General features: G+C 21.9%; 6 protein-coding genes across 6 annotated transcripts; 3 read left to right on the forward strand and 3 right to left on the reverse strand. All coding sequences in view use genetic code 6, as the record gives it.

Moving 5' to 3' along the window:
* Positions 1 to 181: 181 nt before the first annotated feature.
* Positions 182 to 700, reverse strand: TTHERM_00884540 (hypothetical protein; the record flags this gene model as incomplete). Its single annotated transcript, XM_001013585.2, has 1 exon — positions 182 to 700. The coding sequence occupies one exon, from the start codon at positions 698 to 700 to the stop codon at positions 182 to 184; it is 519 nt and encodes a 172-aa protein (XP_001013585.2).
* A 2,681-nt stretch (positions 701 to 3,381) lies between these two features.
* On the reverse strand, positions 3,382 to 3,603 carry TTHERM_00884570 (hypothetical protein; the record flags this gene model as incomplete). The annotated part of the gene is made up of 1 exon (XM_001013588.1): positions 3,382 to 3,603. The coding sequence occupies one exon, from the start codon at positions 3,601 to 3,603 to the stop codon at positions 3,382 to 3,384; it is 222 nt and encodes a 73-aa protein (XP_001013588.1).
* A 2,196-nt stretch (positions 3,604 to 5,799) lies between these two features.
* TTHERM_00884580 (transmembrane protein, putative) lies at positions 5,800 to 9,727 on the forward strand (the record flags this gene model as incomplete). The annotated part of the gene is made up of 4 exons (XM_001013589.3): positions 5,800 to 5,967; positions 6,060 to 6,308; positions 6,372 to 6,669; positions 7,503 to 9,727. 4 exons carry the CDS (start codon positions 5,800 to 5,802, stop codon positions 9,725 to 9,727), a joined length of 2,940 nt encoding a protein of 979 aa, XP_001013589.2.
* A 1,465-nt stretch (positions 9,728 to 11,192) lies between these two features.
* On the forward strand, positions 11,193 to 14,116 carry TTHERM_00884590 (transmembrane protein, putative; the record flags this gene model as incomplete). Its single annotated transcript, XM_001013590.2, has 2 exons — positions 11,193 to 11,484; positions 11,799 to 14,116. 2 exons carry the CDS (start codon positions 11,193 to 11,195, stop codon positions 14,114 to 14,116), a joined length of 2,610 nt encoding a protein of 869 aa, XP_001013590.2.
* A 169-nt stretch (positions 14,117 to 14,285) lies between these two features.
* TTHERM_00884600 (copine protein) lies at positions 14,286 to 16,533 on the reverse strand (the record flags this gene model as incomplete). Its single annotated transcript, XM_001013591.1, has 2 exons — positions 14,286 to 15,348; positions 15,632 to 16,533. 2 exons carry the CDS (start codon positions 16,531 to 16,533, stop codon positions 14,286 to 14,288), a joined length of 1,965 nt encoding a protein of 654 aa, XP_001013591.1.
* A 2,042-nt stretch (positions 16,534 to 18,575) lies between these two features.
* TTHERM_00884610 (hypothetical protein) lies at positions 18,576 to 20,975 on the forward strand (the record flags this gene model as incomplete). The annotated part of the gene is made up of 2 exons (XM_001013592.3): positions 18,576 to 19,878; positions 20,254 to 20,975. 2 exons carry the CDS (start codon positions 18,576 to 18,578, stop codon positions 20,973 to 20,975), a joined length of 2,025 nt encoding a protein of 674 aa, XP_001013592.1.
* Between the last annotated feature and the right edge of the window lie 109 nt (positions 20,976 to 21,084).

Consider the following 21,084-nt stretch of genomic DNA (forward strand, 5'->3'; position numbering starts at 1 on the left):
GTTGTGGTAAATTAAAAAATGTTATAATTTTTTAGATTTTATTATGTAAATATGTAAAACAAACGAATGAATGTCTTTGAATAAATAAGATTTTTAATAGATTTTTTAGTATGTTTTTATTTAAATTTTGTTTAAAAGTTAATTAGGATAGTTTGATTATGCCTCTCAATAATTGTGATTATCAAAAGTTTATGTCACTGTATTGTTAGTTAGTTTTTAGTTTCCTGTTGAGGATTGATTTTATTTTTTATGTCTCATATTTTCTAAGTTGTCCAAAAGGGTATGAACTGCAAAATTCACAGCAAAAGTGTCTTGAGTAAGTATTATCATGGAGATATACAATTGATTAACCTTTTTATTTGTAGTTTTTGGAGAACTTTTGTTTATTGCACTCTTTAATATCCATTTTTATGGTAAGCAGAAATTAATGAACAAAAGTTTTGATAGAAATTAGTTATTTGTTTCTTTTTATTATTAATTAATTATTATAAATTGATTGTTATTTTAAATGTGGTTAATAAATCATTTTGATGGCATCTAATTAATTTACTATCCTCTTTTTATTTTTTTATTTGATTGATTGATTTTTCTCCCTAAATTAAAGTGTCGACTTTATAAGAATGATAACTTATAAAACTTGAATGTAATTTTTATTAATAAGACATTTCATTTGTAAAAGCATCTAGTTTTAGTCAAGCATCAAAAATTCAAATCATCATAATTAGGTGAATTGTATTTTATCTTTCTATTTAATTGTTACTTAATATTTTTCAAATCTATTAGTTAAGAAGGAGGATAATTTCCTTTGCAGTTAAAGCAGTTGCAGTAAGAATATTTAGTGTGTCTAAATACAACTCTTCCACCCTTTTCTTTAACATTTTTAGAAAACTTTTAAGAATTTGATTCCTTTAAATCCATTTTGAGATTTTTAATAATTTTATTAATTTTATTAATTATTCACATTGTATTGACTTTAATATTCTACTTAAACACTAAAAAAAATTAAAAGTATCTAGTAGATTAATTATGTAAATCCACTTTAACCTATCGTAAATTTATTTGATGCTATTGCTGAAATATTTACAAATTTGGGTTAAAAGCAATTTAGGTTCATTTATTAATATCAGCTAACTAAATATCTCATAAAGATATCATTTTGCTTAATCCGCAAACAAAATAAACATTTATATCCTCAATAATATCTTAATCTAATTTGTAAATTAGATGAATTTTTAACTTTATTTAAATGTTTTGTTCATACTTCTTTAAGTAAAAAAAATATTTTTTATTATATGAAGAAAGATTCAAATATTACTGACATTTTTTCTTTACATTTTAAATTTGAAAGGATAAGTTATTTTTGAAAATCTATTTCAATCAAAAAGTTTCGCTATCAACTTTACTGAATTTATTTTGTAGATAAAACTTGCTTCTTCAAGAAAAATAAAATAGAAAGCAAAAAACTATCTATTATATTTGGTATGTATCCACTTTAATTAACTAAAATAAAAGCAACTGTTTGAGGATTTGAAAATTTAATAATCATTAAAATAACAAAACTTAACATAAATAAAAAAATAAATAAATAAGAAAGAAAGAAATGGATATTAAAGAAATCAACTAAAATAATTTTGATAAAAAATATGTCTAAAAGGGATAAGTTGCAGTCTTTAGACATGATTAATAAGCAAATTTCAAATATCGATATGGATACAGATATGAGAGAGAAGAAAAATATGGCATTTCATATATGAAATAAAATATTAACTAAAAGTTGAAAAGCAACAATTAAATATTTATTTCCCTTCCCTTTTGAAAGAACTTAACATATCATAATAAATATAAATAGTAAACATAAATAAATAATATACTTCTATAATTAAATAATTAATTTAATATAAATAAATAAAATGCATTTTACTTTATATTTACATATATTTCAATAAATAGTTTATTTTATTTTAAAAATATTTAGCTCTTAAATTAAGTTGTTTGTTTTTTAATTACTAAAATCTGTAAATGAATTTAAAATTATTTTTATTATTTAAATAATCTAACTAATTAGCAATTACCATTTTAATATTAATAAAGAATATTTATTTGTTAAAGATAAAATGCAAGCACTCAATTATTAATTGTTTTAGTAAATTAAATTATAAAATAAAATGTTAAAATAAGTTTTAAATATTTGGATTTTTGTAAATATTGATCAGTATTTGTATGTAGAATATTATAATTATAGTAATTTTAATTATTAGATATAAAAAATAGATAAGATAAATAGTTTTTAAATCAACTAATTTTAGAAAGTTATAAAAATTCTTTAGTTATTTTTTATCAGAAAAATTAATTATAATAAATCTTCAATTAAAAAACAAGAGATACTTTAAATTTTATTCAATAGTAAATATAAAACCAGATAGAAAAACTAAGGGCTAATATTATCAAATTTATGATTTTTTTGAGTTTAAAATGGATTTTATTCATGATATTTTGAATGAAAGAGTTAAAAATGATTCTAAAGATAGAAAAGAAGTGGATTAATGTTATTATCATTTCATTTTAAAAATATGTAGAAAATCTTAAGATTATTTTTGATCAGGCACATTAAATATAATAAATCTTCCTAAATTATAATATAAAGTTATTAATTTAAAAATTCAGATGTACTAATATTTATATTAAATATAAAATAATAATTTTTATAGCTGTTTAATTTAAAATAATGGATTTGAAAGAACTTAATTTTATAGATTATCAAAAAAGCTACACATAGACTGGAAGGAGCTAAGTTTTTAGACATAAAAATCGTTTAAGTAGGAATGATAAATGTTATTAAGCTGAAAAAGATAAGCTTTTGAGTTTGAAAAAATTAAAAGAATAGTTAAATAAAAAACTCAAAAGTGAAAATAAATTATTTATCAAACTTCCATTTTGAGTTTTAATAATTAATTAGTATTTATTTATATTTTAATTTATTATCTATTGTATGAATTTATTATTATAAATTTACTTAATTTATTAGTGGCTGTTTTATTTAATTCTAATATACTGATATATTTAGATAATAACATTTTATAACTTCCTTCATGTTTTAAAATTTGTTTCTTTTATATTAACATTAATTTCTACTACAAAAAAACTGATTTTAAGTAAATTTATTTTATTTATATTTAGTATTAATTTTTTAAAATTATTGATTTATTTTTTTAGTTAAATTTTTTTATTAAGACTAGAGATAACTAATTTGATATAAATAATATAAACTGCATTTATTATAGTAGTAAATTTATAGATAAGATAATGATATTTAATAAATATTTTTTAGTTTATTGGAGATTTTATTTAAACTATTTATTTTATTTTAATTATGCGATTTTTTCATAATATGACTTCAATAAGAGCATAGGGTTATTTTTTAATATTCTTTTCCAAATTCGATCTTATTTTAGATATTAGATTCTTTTTTTCATCTATAGAAGGATCAACACAACAGGGACATTATCTTCTAATATATGTTCTGTCATGTCTAAAGACAAGAGACTGTCCCTATTGAACTATATTTTTTGAAAACTTTTATCTTCTACACTCTTTAATATCCATTTTTAGTACTTATATTGATTTTATTATGATTTAGTTTTTACTTATTTTTTCTAATTAAATTCAATCAAAAAAGCAAGCAACTCTTTCAAATATTAAGAAATCAAATAAAAGTGTCTATGATTTTGAGAGACCATTTAGAATGACATATTGTTTATAGCCATAAATTATTTATTATTATCTAGAATTACAAAATTGAATTTTAAAAACAACATATCTATTTCATATAAAAGCTTCTATTAAATCAGAAAGCAAATATAATATTTAAGTAGACAAAACATTTACCTTAAATAGAAACTTTTGAAAGCCATTAAAATCTAAATAAAAAAGACTAAAATATACTTTATAATTTACATATTTTTTATTTTTATAGATAAATTATTTTATTGAGTTTTTTAACAATATTAATAATTTTTTAATATTTTTAAATTATTTATTAAAAAATTTCAATCTTAAAAAATTTATTTTTAAAATTAAATATTTTTATTTTATTTACTTATCTTTTATAAATTATTTTTTTAAATTAATTAATCATTTATTTTAGATGGTAAAATAGTTTTATTTTATATCCTAAAACAAACTTATTTACAGAATATTTGTTTTTTTTGTGGAATTTTTATCAAAAAAAGTTTTTCAATAATATTTTGATAATTTTGGTATTTCTAAAAATAAATAATACCTCTATTTACAAAATCAGTTAGGAATAAAAAACATAAATATAATTAATTTTTAATTATTCAACTTTCTTTTACTAAAATATAAATTACTATTAGATTACCTTACTTAAATTATTTAAAATGTTATTATTCTATATTAGTATTATGAATAATTTCTCATTATTCATTAAGGTTTCTTTGTATTTTAAACAGTGATGTTTCTAAAATTTTAGAAATATTATCAGAAATATAATATATGCTAAATTTTAGTTCATTAAGTGTTTAAAATGACATATTTAAATTATTAGTTTTTGCTATAGCTGATAAATAGAAAAGATTGAAAAAATTCACTCAAAATTTACTTTTTGGGAAAATAAGTTTGAATAGTTGAATTAAAAAAGTAAATATCTTTTTTGATAAGCAATTTTCTATTATTTTATAGTAAAATAGCCATTCTTTATAAAAGAAATAGTTATATAGCATGAAGATTAATTTAATTTACTTTTTTATAAGTATAAAGATTATTAAATATTTCAATAATTTATTTATGGAGAATAGTAATCAACTTAGTTATATTTTAGCAATATTAAAAGTAAATACTTTATATAATAATGAAAACCCATATTAAAATGTAACTATATTTAAATATAAAAAAAGAAATTTTCAATGAGATAGATTATTTTAAATAAATCTTAATATTATTTACTAATAAAAGATTTATTCAAAATGTAATGTTTGAACTAAATAGTTATTCATAAAAAGCGGATTGATAAGTGAAAGTAAATTAATCTCCAAAAGAGATTATTATCTATAAATTAGCAAATTTGGTAAAATTAAAGGAAGTAAATTAATTATCTCTATTTACAAATCAAAAATTATCACAAAAAATAAATCTCAGGATTTATAAAAATATAAGTCATTTTTTTCTTGATTTGATCAAAACATATCATAAATAAATTTGTAAACTAAATTTTTATAAATTAATAAATAAATATTTTTAGATTTCGCTTGATTAACTCAAAAAAAAAAGAAGGTAGAAAAATAGTACAAATTTCACTTTAAATTAAAAGTAATCAAAGTAAACAAATTATAATAAAATGGTTCATATCTTATTTTTGTTTTTTAAAAAGGAATTACATTCATTAAAAAAATTAATAAATTATTAACATACATAAGAAAAGCAAAATTTTAAATTTATGATTACTTAAATTAATGAAGTGAAAAGTAATCAAAATTTTAAATAGAAATTTATAGGATAAGAAATTGTAAACAACTAAAAATCTGTAGATACAAATCAATATCAAATTTTAGCTATATTTAAAAATATAATATTTTTATAAACTAAAAAAAAATTAACTATTTTTAAAAATAAAAGTTGAAGTAAAGATAAAATAAAGGAGAAGTAAATTTGTAATTAAAAGTTGGTATCAAATTGACATTTTTCAATTTTAAAGTCTTGATTTTATTTGCTGTTGAATAGGAGATTAGTATTGCTAGACGACTTCATTAAATTTATCAATATTTTATTAGAGAAATCAAAGAGATGCCTTCTAATAAAATGTAATCAAAAGATATAAAAGTAAAAAGCATATAAGAATTATTAAGAAATTGCATTGATATGAAATATTACAAAAAAAATTAGCTTTCGAGGTACTTTTTAACTTATTAGAATGAGGAACTGGAAGAGAGATTTCTTTATAATAGTTAAAATGTAATATATTTTATATGTTATCAATCCAAAATTATTCTTTTATTTATATTTTGGTATCATTCTTTCTTGAAAAGTTTTTTTTTATCTTAAAGTTTCACCTTGCTAAAGTACTCATTATTCAATCATTTGTTTGGAATATTTTACTAATAATTACAGGCTCTATTGACTTTTGGAGAATATTTCAAGCAGCTTTTGATGTGATAGTTATATTAGGATACAATTTAGTGTCTCGCAGATATAAAAAATACTTTATTTTATCAAAGCAGCTGTTAGTAACATATTTAATTTGTCTGCAGCTCACTGTTTCAGTGCCTGGATGGAGAAGTCTAATGAATGGAGCAGTAGAAAAATTATATATGATTAATGAATTTATTTATTCACAAAATTATCAATTTAACAAAAAGGCTTTTATAATTTGGATTCTTGTTGATTATCAAAATATTGTAATTGAATCTATTGGAATTATGACTTCAATTATCTTTGCGATTGTAGTTTTACGAATGGACTGGTACATAATGGGCTTCTTCCTGTTTGCTGGTTTTATCTTAATTGGATACAGATATTCATATGATAAGCAAGAAAGGTTGCTATTTTTAGCACTTTAAAACTTTTAGGAGTGGTAAAAAGTTGTTGAAAAAACAATGCCAGCATACTTTTTTGTTTAGTCGATGTGCTACAGAAATTTTAGCATGGAATTGTATGGTAAATAATTAATTAACTATTAGTTTTTAATATCAAATATAAAGGTCTATTTTAGCATGAAAGTTAAATTCAGATTATTAAATTGAATGATTGATTAATTGATTGATTATTTTAATCACTATTGATTTTCAAATGCCCAATGCTAAATGATTTGTTTTTCTTGATATTTTGATAACAATTTAAGACAAATTTCATAAACCCTACTAAATAATTGCTAACTTTTTTTACAAATATCAATTTTTTGAATTGAGAGAATTTTGCATAAAGCTAATCCTTTTTCCAAGCACAATTATTTTGATCTCCAAAAATTAAATTTTTTACTCTAACTTTGTTTTATGCTTACACTTAAACTACATAAAACACATAACTATTTTAGTTGGTAGTAAAATTGAAAATAAATATTTATTTTAAAATAAATTTCATCAAATTATTCGAGCACTTAATTATTTAATGATTAATTTTAAATTTACAATAACTTAATGCAGATTTTTTGAAGTATTTTCTCACAATTAAATTTATAAATTTGAAAAATAGATTTTTTTTCTAACAAATCAAATTCTTAATTTATTTTTAGAAATATCAAATTAATTTTTGGTAATATTCACTCTGCTCTTAAAGATATACAAATTGTAGTACCAATGTTTGACTAAATTTTACTTTTTTTCTTCTATATTTTACAACTTGAATTAATATTGCAGCTAAATTTTGATCAATTTCATTAGGGATCTTTTAGATTGGATTTTAATTGAAATTAAGGGCAAAACAAAAATTTTAAATTTATACAAGTGCTTTTTTAAAAATATTTAATACTATTTTTAAATATCTTAATATAGATTAAAATAAGAAATTCTTTAATGATTTCATTAAAGAAAATTAGAGTAATACAGGAAAAGCAATCAAGCAAGAATTAAGAAATGATATTTATTTGTAGTTTCTTAAAGACGTTAAGATAATTGGTAACTATTCGAGAGTGAAAAGGTTTTCTACAGCTGATACTATTAATTAAATAAGCAGTAATAGCAAATCAGAAGATTTTTAGAATCTGTTCAGCTATTTGCTTTAAAAACACGTAGAAGTGTATAATTGGTGGCTTGAAAATGTCAAAAATAACAAATAAATTAGAAAAATAGAAAAACCAAATTGCACTTTTGCTAATTTATTTAAAAGATTATTTTTTTGTAATTACAGATAAAAAAAGATAAAATATGATGAAGAATAATACCCCATTGGAGTTATAAATAGTCCTAGAAATTCATAAATGCCACAATCATAGCAGGGAATTGCCTCTAAATGTGATATTTCCATAAATTCAACTGCTGGTGGAAGAAATAGCAATTAAAAACAATAAAATTTGACAAATGAATCAATTAATGTAGTTTTCTTCAATAAAAAGCTTGATAAAAATTAATATTTTAAGGTGAATATTGTTCCCCTTTTCTTACATGAACCTTTTCTTTCAATTTCCTTTTAAGATGTAAGTGAATTTCATTTAATCAAAGAAAAATAAATCAAGGAAAAAGGGCTTGGGGTGATTAATTAATAATCACAAATATTTGTTTCTCACTAGCTAGAATCTTTGGAAAAAATTTTAAATGGCTAAACAAACAAATTATTGAAGCAAATCAATAAAAAGCTAGTATTTTTAAAAGAGATTTTAAATTTACAACAAAGGAATGATAAAAATAAATTAGAACTGGGTTCATTTTAACTCAATGAAATATTAGAATCCCTTGTTAACACTTTCTCTAACATTAAATAGCTTAATGTTGATAAAAAGCTACTCACTTAATAAAATCAATAACTTGAAGCTTATCCATAAAATTTGAATATTTCCAAATAGAATTCAAAAAGAATTTAATCAAGTGAAAATTAATAATTTTTGAAGCTTAAGGGCTTAGTTACCTCGCTTTCATGCTCAGACCTTTAAAATTATGATGAAAATATAGAAGTTTTTAGTATTAAAAATAGCGATAGATTATAATTCAAAATTGATAACGAATCAATAGCTCTGCCTGAATTCGGTAAAGATGGTTTTATAAATTATGAAAGAAAAAAAATTTCAAATAGAATAATTCCTAATATAAATAATGTTAAAACTATATGTGAGCTGCAACATTCCCAAAATCAATTGATACAAACTTCTTAAACTAACCAATCTAAAATTAATGAAAATAAAAAAATGTTTAAAAACAGTGAAACTGAGCATGAATAAAATTTAATCACATCAAATAATAAAATTTAGCAAAACAGACACGAAAACCATAACGAAGATACACAAAACTGTTCCTAGACTGAATACTCAATTTATTAAAATAATTAATATGCTTCTCTGGGAGTTAATAAGAAAGATGATACCTTGAACTAAACTTAAGGGTAAAACATTTCTAATATAAACTTTTCATTTGAAAACTTGAACAATAACAACCCACATGGAGCTATTCACAACTAAACAACTTAGTTAGCTGATTATAGCTTTAGAGGAGAAAGTCCGACTTATTTGTTTCCTAAAAAGCTGATGGCCTAAAAGTTTTTGAAATAGCTTGGAGATAATTAGATTAACGAGAAAAGCGATAAAATTAAAGGAATGAGTAATTCAATAATTATTTCAGAACAAACTTCTTTTATAAACTCTCCAATTACTATCTATGATAGACTGTGCTAAAAATCTAATAAATTCTATGCATAGCTAAACCTCACAAAATCTTTCACAATATATAATGATATAAGCTTGATGAAATAAGTTCTAGTTTCTCTTGCAAGTTCTTATGGACATAATGAAATTTGTCTGACTGTGAGTTAAGTATAAACTCAATTTTATAAATCAATAAAATTTTAATTTGAACATGATAAATGCATGATGAACTTAATTGAAAACCCATCTAACACGGTCTAATTAGGTTAAATCTTAGGAGTAAAAGGAAGCAAATATGACTAACTTAAAAATAAGTTGATAGAAAATGTTAACTTAATTATTTCTTAAATATCTCCAAATAAATTTAAATTCAATGGAAATAAATTAGAAGTTGAATTTTTTTATTTGGAAGAAAATTATAAATGAATTTAAAAAAATATTTAATAATTTAGATTAGGTAGATTTCTAATCAGAAATCTTATTATAATTAAAATTCATAAAAACAAACAACTTAAAACTTAATTAAAAACATAATAATAAATAATTGATAGCAATCCAAAAATGTTCATGTCTCAAAAAAATTTCTAAAAAAATTTAAATAATAATATAAATAAATAAATAAATAAAAAACTTAGATCTTATTTGATTCTTTCTTTCTCTATTGTAATTATACGTTTTTCTCAAAAAAGTCTTATTCTCTATTGTAGCATAAAATAAAATACAAACTTTACTTAGCATTTTTATCTGCACTAAATTAATTCAAGATAATTATAACTTTATAGAATGAATCAAAAAATCTACAAATATTTTTAATAATAAAATAATTTATTTAATATAATATAAAAATGAATATTCAAACAAATTTTACTTAAAATTTTTACTGCACTAAATTAATTCAAGTTAATTATTACTTTATTGAATGGATCAAAAAATCTACAATCAGATTTGAAAAAATAAATTATTTCAATCTAAAAATAATCTATTTTTTTAATAATAAAATAATTTATTTAATACAAAATAAAATGAATATCCAAATAAACTAAATTTTATAAGGAAGATATTTTATGTAAAAATGCATTACATTAATTATGAACTTAATTAATATATTTCTATGAATAAACGCATTTAATTATATATTTTTTTCAAGGAATTATAAAATAAAGAAATGTGAAGAAATGCTTATTTATTAAATTACAGCTAAACACTTATTTAAGCAATTTTTAATTAAAAGATTATTATTTTTCAGAATCTATTTTTAATAAACCAAAAATTCTACTTCTATAAATAACTTTTAATCTCAAAATTTTTTTCCTTTTTAATTGATATATTAATTAAAAAATCAATACCTATTATTTATCGCATATTAATTTTTTGGAAAGTGGTTGATTATGAAGTACTACAAAAAAAAAGACTTAAACAAATATATTTTATAATTTAAGAACTCCTTGCTTGAAAAAGACTTTATGGAGCACAAGCAGAATGTAAATTTATAACTTAAAATTAATTATATTAAATTTAGAGTATATTCTTAATTTATTTTTTACTCAATCTTTTACTTATTTAAATAGTTTAGGCTTGCTAAAATGCTTGCTGTTTTATACATAATATGGAGCATCATAAGCTAGTTTTCAGATCTAAATATAACAGGAATATATATAACAGGCGGAGTAGGAATAGGATTTTTTCTTGGCTTGCATTATTTGCCTTACAGATTCAGATTTCTTATTGTTTTCTCCTTTTAAGTATTCACTTCTTACTAAATTACTTCAGCTATATTAAATACAATTGAAAATTGGAAGGCACTTGTTAATGGAGCTGTATATTATCAAATATTTTATACTCTAATCCAACTTGAATTATTAATTTATTTTTGTATAAACTAAAGTCTTTTATGATGATTATTTTGGTAGAATATTAAAATATATTAATGGAATCTACTGCAATAATTACTTGCTTAGCTTTTCCTATAACTCTACTTAGCATCGATTTAGCTTTTATTATTTACTTTTGCATTTTAGGAGTATTTTTGATTGCCTATAGATACTAGCATGTCAAGTAAGAAAGACTCCTATTTCTAGTTTTAAAAAACTTTGAAAGATGGCAGATTGTTGTTGAAAAAACTGTACCTGCTCATTTTATTATTTAGAGCTTTGTTTATAGGACACATTAGATACAACTTTATGGTAAAATTTAATTAGATTTTAAGACTTATAAGTTTCTTTACCTCTTTTTACTCACCACTCAAATTACATAAATCCTTTATTTTAAACTTAATCTATATATCAAAGTATATTTTTAATTATAAAATATATTGATCTATTTAACTTATATCAATATAATTAACCATAGACTTACTAATAACATTTTTAAATATTTTTCTTAATAAACTTAAACATGGAAGATTTTTTTTTATTTTCAAGATTTAAAAGTAGCAAAATGAAAAAGATTAAAATATTTTTTAAATTTTAGAGTAAATATTTTTATTTAAAATAAATAGATTCAAGCAAAAAGTTCTAAGCAGAATTTATGAAAGTAGCTGAAAAGAGAGATCTTAAAAAATCAAATTTTAATGAGAAATATGTGTAAATTTTGAAACAGTTACACATAGAAAATATCATTAATAGAGGTAAAATAAAACCTATTTCCTTTCCTTACACTGAAACACCTACCCTATATGATTATTTATTGGATAAGCATGCTTTGCTATTTGAGAACTACAACGAAGAAAATAAAAATTCAAATATTACATTTAACTTGAACAAAACTAAATCGTTTTCAAAAGAAAACTAATCAGCACAGAAAGTTTAAAGCTTTAAAATAGATACAAACCCCTCAAGGACAAGTATTGCTAATTAAAGCAAGATTGATATTGGAAAAAAATTAAGGAAATTTAGCAGAAATAACTCTAAAAAATTATCTGTAAACGAAAAGTAGCAATCATTTGCAGAAAAAAAGCAGGGCTAATAAACAAATGAGCATGTCGAAGTTTCTTATTTTGATGAAAAATTAAATCAAAAATAATACTTTAAAGTATGTATTGTTCCACTTATGCTATAAGAACCTCTACTTGCCATTTCAATGGAAGACATCACCTTTGTGTCATTGTATCATTAGAAAATGAAGCATATAAAATAAAATATTATCCTTAACTCACTCTCTTATGTTAAGTTAAAGTCAAAAATAGATGATATTTACAATGATATTTCCTTTGAATAACCCAAACTAAAAAAAGAAATCATTTATATTTCACATATTATAAGGGCTTTCACTAAAATTGACCCTTTAAAAATTACATTCAATACTTTTTCAATATGCAATTTGATTGAAGATATTAAAAAAATCTTTCCTTGCATTAAACAAGTTAATTATAAGAGAGAAATCACTTAACCTACTATTGTAGAAAAAAAGCAATAATAATAAGATAAAAAAAGCACTCCTCAGAAATTTATAAGAAGTCATACAAATAGTTCTCTTCAATGTGGAATTGAGAATTAGAAAGACATTGAACTAACTTATTTATAAATTAAAAAACCAAATATGTCAATGAATAATTCTGATGTTGCTTAATTAAAGTTACTAAATTAAGTTAATCTAGTCCCTTCACAAAAATAGAAAGATTAAATAAATGGAGTAATTTATAATCACTTAAACTAATAATACTTAATCAATAAAAATAATTAAAAAAACAACTCAAATAAGCAATATATAAACAAATAGAGCATTTTTGGACATCAAAAAGAAAAAGACACCATTCTCAGTAAAAAATAAATAAACTTAGACCCTTTTAGTGATATGAATGAAGTAGAATTTAGTAATTCTAACATTCTCATAAATAATGATATAGATAATTACCAAGATAAGGATAATGAAGGAGATTAGAATCATAATAACAATAATTAATCTAATAATAATCTTCATAATATCATGATAAAAAACATTTTAACATAAAAAAGAGGAGCAAAAAGAACTTTATCTCATACAATTCCTTTTTCTTAAGAATGCAGAACACTAGAGAAAGTAAATACATTTTGTAATATTATAGGTAACTATGAATAAGGGTTAAGAGAAAAAGTCCTCGTTTCTGACTCCCCAACAACCAATTATTAGCAATCATGTTACAAAGAGCGTCTTGACTCTATATATACCTAATTAAGTTCACCTAGATGTAGACTGAATACTTAATTAACCAATAACAATAATTATACAGAGGAAAAAGAGATATTAACAAAAACAGCAGATCAAAATAACTTACAAAATTAAGCAAATGCTATTTTTTACTCTTCAAATAGAAAAAATGAAACTTTATCAACTTCTTAAAAATAACTTTGTGAGTTATTTGAAAATTTAGGAGTTGCTGAAGAAAAAATGAAGCGAGAAATAGACTCTCATTTAACTGAAGAAACCCAAAATCTAGAGTATTTTATATGTAACAATGAGAATATGATCTAGTATGTGCTAATAGGGGTCCTTAGCATTTTTAAAGAAAAAAATGTTGAAATAGAAATCTGCTTAAATTAATAAAGTTTATATAAATCTCTCAAAATATTAATCAAACCTTGTGTAAAAATGACTCTAAGCAAAAAATTGACTTACTTTCAACCTGAAGCTCTTTACAGCTTAGACGATATTTATGATATAAAAAGCTCAGATGATCCTTGCAGCTTTTCTTAGCTTTCTGAAAAAATGTTTTAAAGGTTAAATGAAATTTGTCTTCTTCTTGGTCCTAATAAAATAAGAAATGAACCAGATTTAATTGAAGTAGAGTTTTTTGCAGAGTAAAATAAAATAAACATTTAAAAGTAATAATAAATTTGAGTTGAGAGAAAATTACATTTTAATTTCATATCAAAAAGTTTTTTCAACCAATAAAATAATAGAATATTATATTAAAAATCTTTGTTTGCCTTTTATAATTTACATTTTACATTAAAAAACATGTATGCATTTATTTATTTATTTAGTTTAAACTTAATAATGCTTTAATTCAATTTGGTTTGTGTTGCATAGTATAATTCATCATATTTTAAGGAGGAAGTCCTTGATTTATGTTAGGGTTATTGTAATTCATAGATTGAGACATTATCCCTTATTACTAAGCGTGTTATGGTGGTTATTGATATTGTAGATTTGGTTACTAATTTGGTTAATTGTTAAGTACAGGATATTAACCATATTGTTATTAGTCATTTGCTGGAGGAGGTGGAGGATACTAAAAGTTTTAACCTGTCAATTACATAATTTGCTGCTATTACTCGACTGACTATATGTGAGGCTAAAGGAATGCATTCATATTTTAGGCCAAATTTTATAGTGGTTATTATTGCATATTGTTTTATGGATATGCACTTTGATTCATATGAATTTAAGTTTAGTTTATTGCTGGTGCTGGTTATGGTCTTATACCCATTTAGGTCATATAAGATACTAGTTATTATGGAATTTCTGCAAGAACTTCTTTGCAGAGGGCTTATCCATTTCCTTTGTAGTTTCTAAAAGGGACAAATTACACAATATCACGAGTAGCCCTTTATCCTTTTGAGTTAACTAAACCACTATCGTCTCCATCCAAACGCTCCATATTTGCAAAATCTGCATTACCAATACCTACAATAATTACAGATAGAGGAAGATTGGAGGCATAGACAAGTGAATCAATAGTTTCATTCATATCATGGATTTCACCATCAGTTAATATTAGCATGATAGTATAGACAATTGAACCTTAATTTTTACACATTTAAGCTATCTAAATTGTTTCTTGAAGAATGGGATTAAACAATGTTGGACCGCTTAAGCTGACATGCTGCAAAGAATAATTATATAAATTCATGATTTCACCTAATCCGAAAGCTTCACTATTTTGTGGATTTCCGCTCATGGGGAAGCAATGTTAAGCACTTGGAAAAGTTAAAGTTGGATATCTTGGAACACCACCAAACCCATAGCATGGAACTTTTTTATCAAAATCATAATCTAAAAGAATTTCCCCTACAGAGTATATAGCTTGCTAGTAGGCATTCATGACTTATGGGTTTTAATAATGAAGGCTTTTAATAGAAAAAAATAAATTTACATAAGAATCAATCAAAAATTATTTTAAATAAAGTTTGAGCTTGTGTATTTTTAATCTTTTGCTTAATTGAATTACTAAAAAATATTAATAAATTTTGCGTTTTTTAATTTGTTAATTCGCTTAAAGAAATTAAATTTTATCTAAGATATTAACAGATTATTTTTTACATAATTTTAATGTATTTAATGATTATTAGATATGGATAAATATCATCTAAAGTAAAGAAAAATAAATTCTAAATTTAAAAATAATATTACGATTAAGGAGTGCTCACTGCGCCATTTGAAGCTGTGAAATCTACACACACAACTAAATTGAGCTAAGTATTACCTCTGATGTATTCTAAAAAGCTTGGTCTTTCTATAAACCTGTAACTTGTTAATTCTATTTTTCCAGGTTTTTTTGATTTAGGATTTTTTAGATCGAACTCCTTTTTTCCGCTATTTAGCTAGTCAATTGTAAAAGTAAATTCTCCAATAAATTAATGCTTCTAGCTTTTTTCCCAATCCCAGCATTCTACTTTGATGGGCCTTAAATGATCTCCATTACAGAGTCTATTTAAAGGCAATTCAAAAGGCTTCCAGATTGGGTTCAAGTTATCCATAATTTTTTCTGTTTCATGAATTAAAACTTCTGTGTTGTCTTCTCTTATTCTTTTGAATCTTAAGAAAGGATCACTCTTATCAAACCATCCATCAGTATTCATTAATTTTACTCCTCTCCACTATGTAAAAATTACATTATTGCAATCGTTTATTTTTTCAGCGATGAGAATAATTTTAGATTTATTAATTTTTTTTTTAGTCTTTTAATCTGTTAAATCTAAGATTAAAGTGTTATTTTTTGCTCCTACAATAGCTCCTAATGTAGTAAATGCTTCTCCTAAGTGATCAAAGCTGCTTCCGTCACTATCTAAAACCTATAGGTGTAATTCTTGCTTTTATTCAAACATATAATCTAATTGCAAACTGCGTTTAAAATTTGGATTTAAATTATTTTAAATTGTCTCAGTCCTTCCTATTTCATACCAGCTTCCATTTTGTGTATTCTTCATTCTAACAACAACTAATGGATCACTCTTGGAAAAAACATCTGCATCTTTTAAACTACGGCAAGAAATAGTTATATCAACCTTTTGAAATGTCTCTTAGACAAACATTCTTTAAATTTTTTATCAAAAACTATTAAATTAATTAAAGTATATTTTGCAATTATTATTACTTATTTAATATCTTATTTGCAAAAAATGAGAATTTAATTATTTCATGAGCAAGTTTAATATACTAAGATACTAATTAAGAGCACTAATGATCCCAACTAGAGTTAACTTATTTATCTATTTCTAACAAAGTGCATTAAACAGAGTAAGTTTTTATTTAGAAGTTAAAAATAGAAAATTAAAATCTATATCTATTTTATCTTTAAACATTAAACATTAAACAACTTCTAAATAAAGGAAATAAGTTTTTATTTTATAAAAATATTAAAATTTACCATTAAAAAATTTCGCTTTTGCATATTAACAAATTTGGTATTAAATCTAGAATTTATTTGAATTTTTTTCTTCATTTTTTAATAGTGACAAAATCAATTAATCTTATACTTAAACAAGAAATTGTTACTTTTATTTAAATATAATAAATAAATATTTAATAAATTAACTAAAATTAGAATTATATATTTACTTAAAAATCTCCAAATATTTATCTCTATAAATTTACAATAAATAAAATAGGCATTAAAAGAGTTTTAATAGAAATATATTTATTTTTTCTTAATAAAACATATTGTGATATACTTTATAAAATAGAACAGATATCTAATTCGAGCACTTTAAAAGCTTATTTTTCATTTAGGAATTTTAATAAGCACAAAAAATTTAATTTTGAAAACACAAATTGTAATAAGAATATTATAATAGATATTTCATATTTTATTTTAAGTTAATTTGTAAACAATTATATATTTAGTGTTTAATAACCTTTATAATTCTGTATTAATTAAATTTTTTAATATAAAAGTTAATGTAAATGTTTAAGAGATATTGTTGAAGTTCAATGGATTTTTAAATATTTTATTTTAAAAATTTTAATTTCTATAAGATAAAAATAATCATTTTAATAAAATTTATTGGTTTTATAATTATATTTTAAATTATTTTAAAGGGATAATTTTAAAATAATTTGAATACAATCTTAACTTATTTTAACCTTCTTAATAAATTGTAAAAAATTAAAAAATTAGAGTAAAAGCATTTCTAAAATGAAAGAATAAAACTACTTATTAAATAGAACTTAAAAGACTTAAAAATAAATAAACTAATAAGAATTTTAATTTAAAATAAACTATTCTATTATTTCAATTAAGGCTAAGAAAAACAAATCCGTTGTTTTTCTAAATCTTCAAATTGTTTTATAGATTTTTTTTATATCATATATAGAAGGTTTAGGTAGAAAACATTAAATATCTAGAAATTGGCTAAGTTTACTCTAACGGTTAATTATGCCACTACAACCAATTCAAATTAGTTTGAATTTACTTTTTATATTTAGAATACCAAATCTCTAAAATAATATTAGCTATATTATTTTATATATATTATTACTGAATATTAGTTACTATTAAAAGATACAGAAAAGGAATCTTGTCTATTCTATAAGCTAATAAATATTTTGTATTTATTTAAAAAATGAATTCTTCATAAATTAATATATTATAAACAACTAAAATTATAAAAACTAACAAAAAAAAATATATATTTTTACTCTCATTTTAGAAATTAAATAATTTAAATAAGTCTTTTATAAAGAGAGAGTAATTTTTTATATTTAATGAGTCATTTTGATTTTTATAATAAATTTAAATATTAACAAAAATGAATATGGTAGAGTGGGTATATTGAAATAAATTATTATAATTATTATCTAATATTAAAACAATGTCTCTCTCTCTCTCTACTCACAAATTTATTCAAAAGATATTTTAAATGAATATAATAATACTATTTCTTAAATATAAAATATGAAGCAAATCAGGATTTATATGCATGCAAATCAACCAGCATGCATGCATGTATGCATGATGTTTTTTTTGGGATTGTTAAAGCAAATTCATTGCTTTTATAAATGGCTTTTAATAAGAAAGAAGAATTATGCAAAATAATCAGAAATTTTAATAATAAATTGAGATAAAAAACAAAGCATGGAAAAAAAAATAAATTATTTAGATTATCAACTCAGTCCACTTCACCTTCCTAAAGATAATAAAAACATGAGTAATAATTAATTGACTATGAATATGGGGAGCTCTATCAATATAATCATAGAGTAGTATTAACCTTAATAGAAATTATTATAAGACTGCAAATCGAAATCAGCGCTCAGTACATAACATTAATACTAATATTACCAAAACAACAAAGAGATATACAATAACTTAAACAAAACTCCTTAATAAGCTTCATAAAATCAAACTATATAGCTCACCTCTATGGCTTCTGAATCAATATCGGGTGCCTACAACAATGCTTATGATATATTCCCACAGGCAAAGCCATTTTTTCACTCACCTCAAATAAACAGTTATTAAAAGTACCATTAATAGGGGATGAATTTTGGTTGTTCTCCTGAGCTTAATCAGATCAATCTTTAGCCTTAGTGTCAATCATCTTAGCCAAAACGTTCTATCAATTTTAACTAAATAGAATAAATATAAGCATTCCCTCAATTAAAACTACAACAGTAAAGCTCGACATTTTCAGTTGATTCTAACACAACACCAAATACACCTTTATTTGATACAGACTCTCTTTACTAAGATAATAACATTATTAGATAGTAAAGTAGAAGCTTTTAGACATTCAATAACTCTCATCAATATCAAAAAGGCCCATTTATCAATTTTTTTACTAAAAATAATAATTTTTGTAGCAATCACAATCACAAGTAGTTCAACTTCTACAATAACAATAGCTACAACCACAATCATGTACACTAGATTAAAAATAAACTTAGAAAGCAATCTTTCAACTCCTCTGCTAGTACATGTGATGACTCTACTGATTACCAGTTCAGAGCTCGCTCTGGATCTTATCAATCTTCTATAAATAATCATTTTAACAACCCAAATAAAAAAAAACAAATAGAAGATAAGTGCTAGAAGAAATAGAAAAGAAATATTAAGCGCTTTTAAAAGTAAAGTACTTAAAGCCATGAAGTATTTCAAAATGAAAATTGCTAAAATGATTAATTTAATCACTTTGAGCTTGAGTAGCTACATAATTCAGACGATATTCGCATCACAAATGAAGATTTAATTGCAACCCATCAAGAATAAATGAAAGAAGAAAAAAATCATATAATTAATCAAAAGATTTTTGATTTTGGAAATAACGAAAATGAGGATGATTAGTTAAATATTTCAGAGAAAGAAGAAGAAATAGAAAATTTAGACGAATTAACCCTTGAGTCTGTCCATAAATAAAACTATGGATGCTCTATGTTAGGTAAGTTTTTCAATCATTAATTTATATTCTTAAAAGAAATTTGTTTGCAAGACTGATTGATAAATATATAAATTATTATTATAATACTATCATGTATACAAACAAACAAATATGCAATCAAAGAATTTTTATTTCAAAGTTATTATTAAAATCAAATGGATTATAAATCAATCAAATTTTTACTCTTATTTTATCAGGCAAGATTTGTAAACGAACAAAATATCATTCATTGATTCATTAATTGAGTGTTTTCTACTTGTTTAGATTATTTTTTATCTTTATTGTTAGTCCTTTATCAATCAATCAAATAATCAATATATTACCTAGATTATTAAATTTTTCATTATTTTACAGTATTTTTAATTTAATACTTAGATAAAATTCTTGATGAACAAACAAATGAAGATGATCATAAATTTGATAATAAATCAGTTACTTCTGTGACATAAAATAACCTTGAGAACAGTCTAAATGACCTAGATAATCTATCTAAATCTAATATTGTCCCTAAATCTGATTTAGAAAAGGATCACCATTCTTTCAAATATACAGAAATTTAAAAAAGTTATTTCAGTAAAATATATTAAGCCTAAAATCCAAAAGAAGTGTTAAATTCTGATCTTTAAACTGATGAAAAATAATAATAAAATGGAGAAACTCTTTCTAATGAGAACATTAAACTTGTTCATCAAATATCAATAGAAAATGCTAAAACAAATTCCTTAGAAGACATAATTATTTAGCAAAACACTTCATGTTATTAGTAACCATTATAATTAGGAATTATCAGCAGTTCTTTAACCACAATGAAAGATGAAATATAGTCTATTGAAGAAAATAAAAATTTAAATTCAATACTAAAAGAGGCAAATAAATAAAAATAAAATCCCGAAGCTCTTTTTGAAATAGTCCAAAAGCTGGTCTAATAATTACGTGAAAAAGATGAAACAATAAAGAACATGGAAATAGAAAATTAAAACTAATCAATAAAATCTTTAAGATAAATTTAAGTAAATGCAGAAAATTTAGAACATAAAGAGATAAATCAAGGGATGAAAAAACTTTGCTTAGAAGAAACCTAAACATTTTGCCAATGAAAAATATTTTAATTAAATTTAAATAAAAAAGATTTAAAGAAAATAAAAAATAAATATATATTTTAATAAATAGATATTTAATATTTAATAATTATTATATAAATCAAAA

The sequence above is a fragment of the Tetrahymena thermophila genome, assembly GCF_000189635.1.
Source record: "Tetrahymena thermophila SB210 genomic scaffold scf_8254814, whole genome shotgun sequence".
NCBI lineage: Eukaryota > Ciliophora > Oligohymenophorea > Hymenostomatida > Tetrahymenidae > Tetrahymena > Tetrahymena thermophila.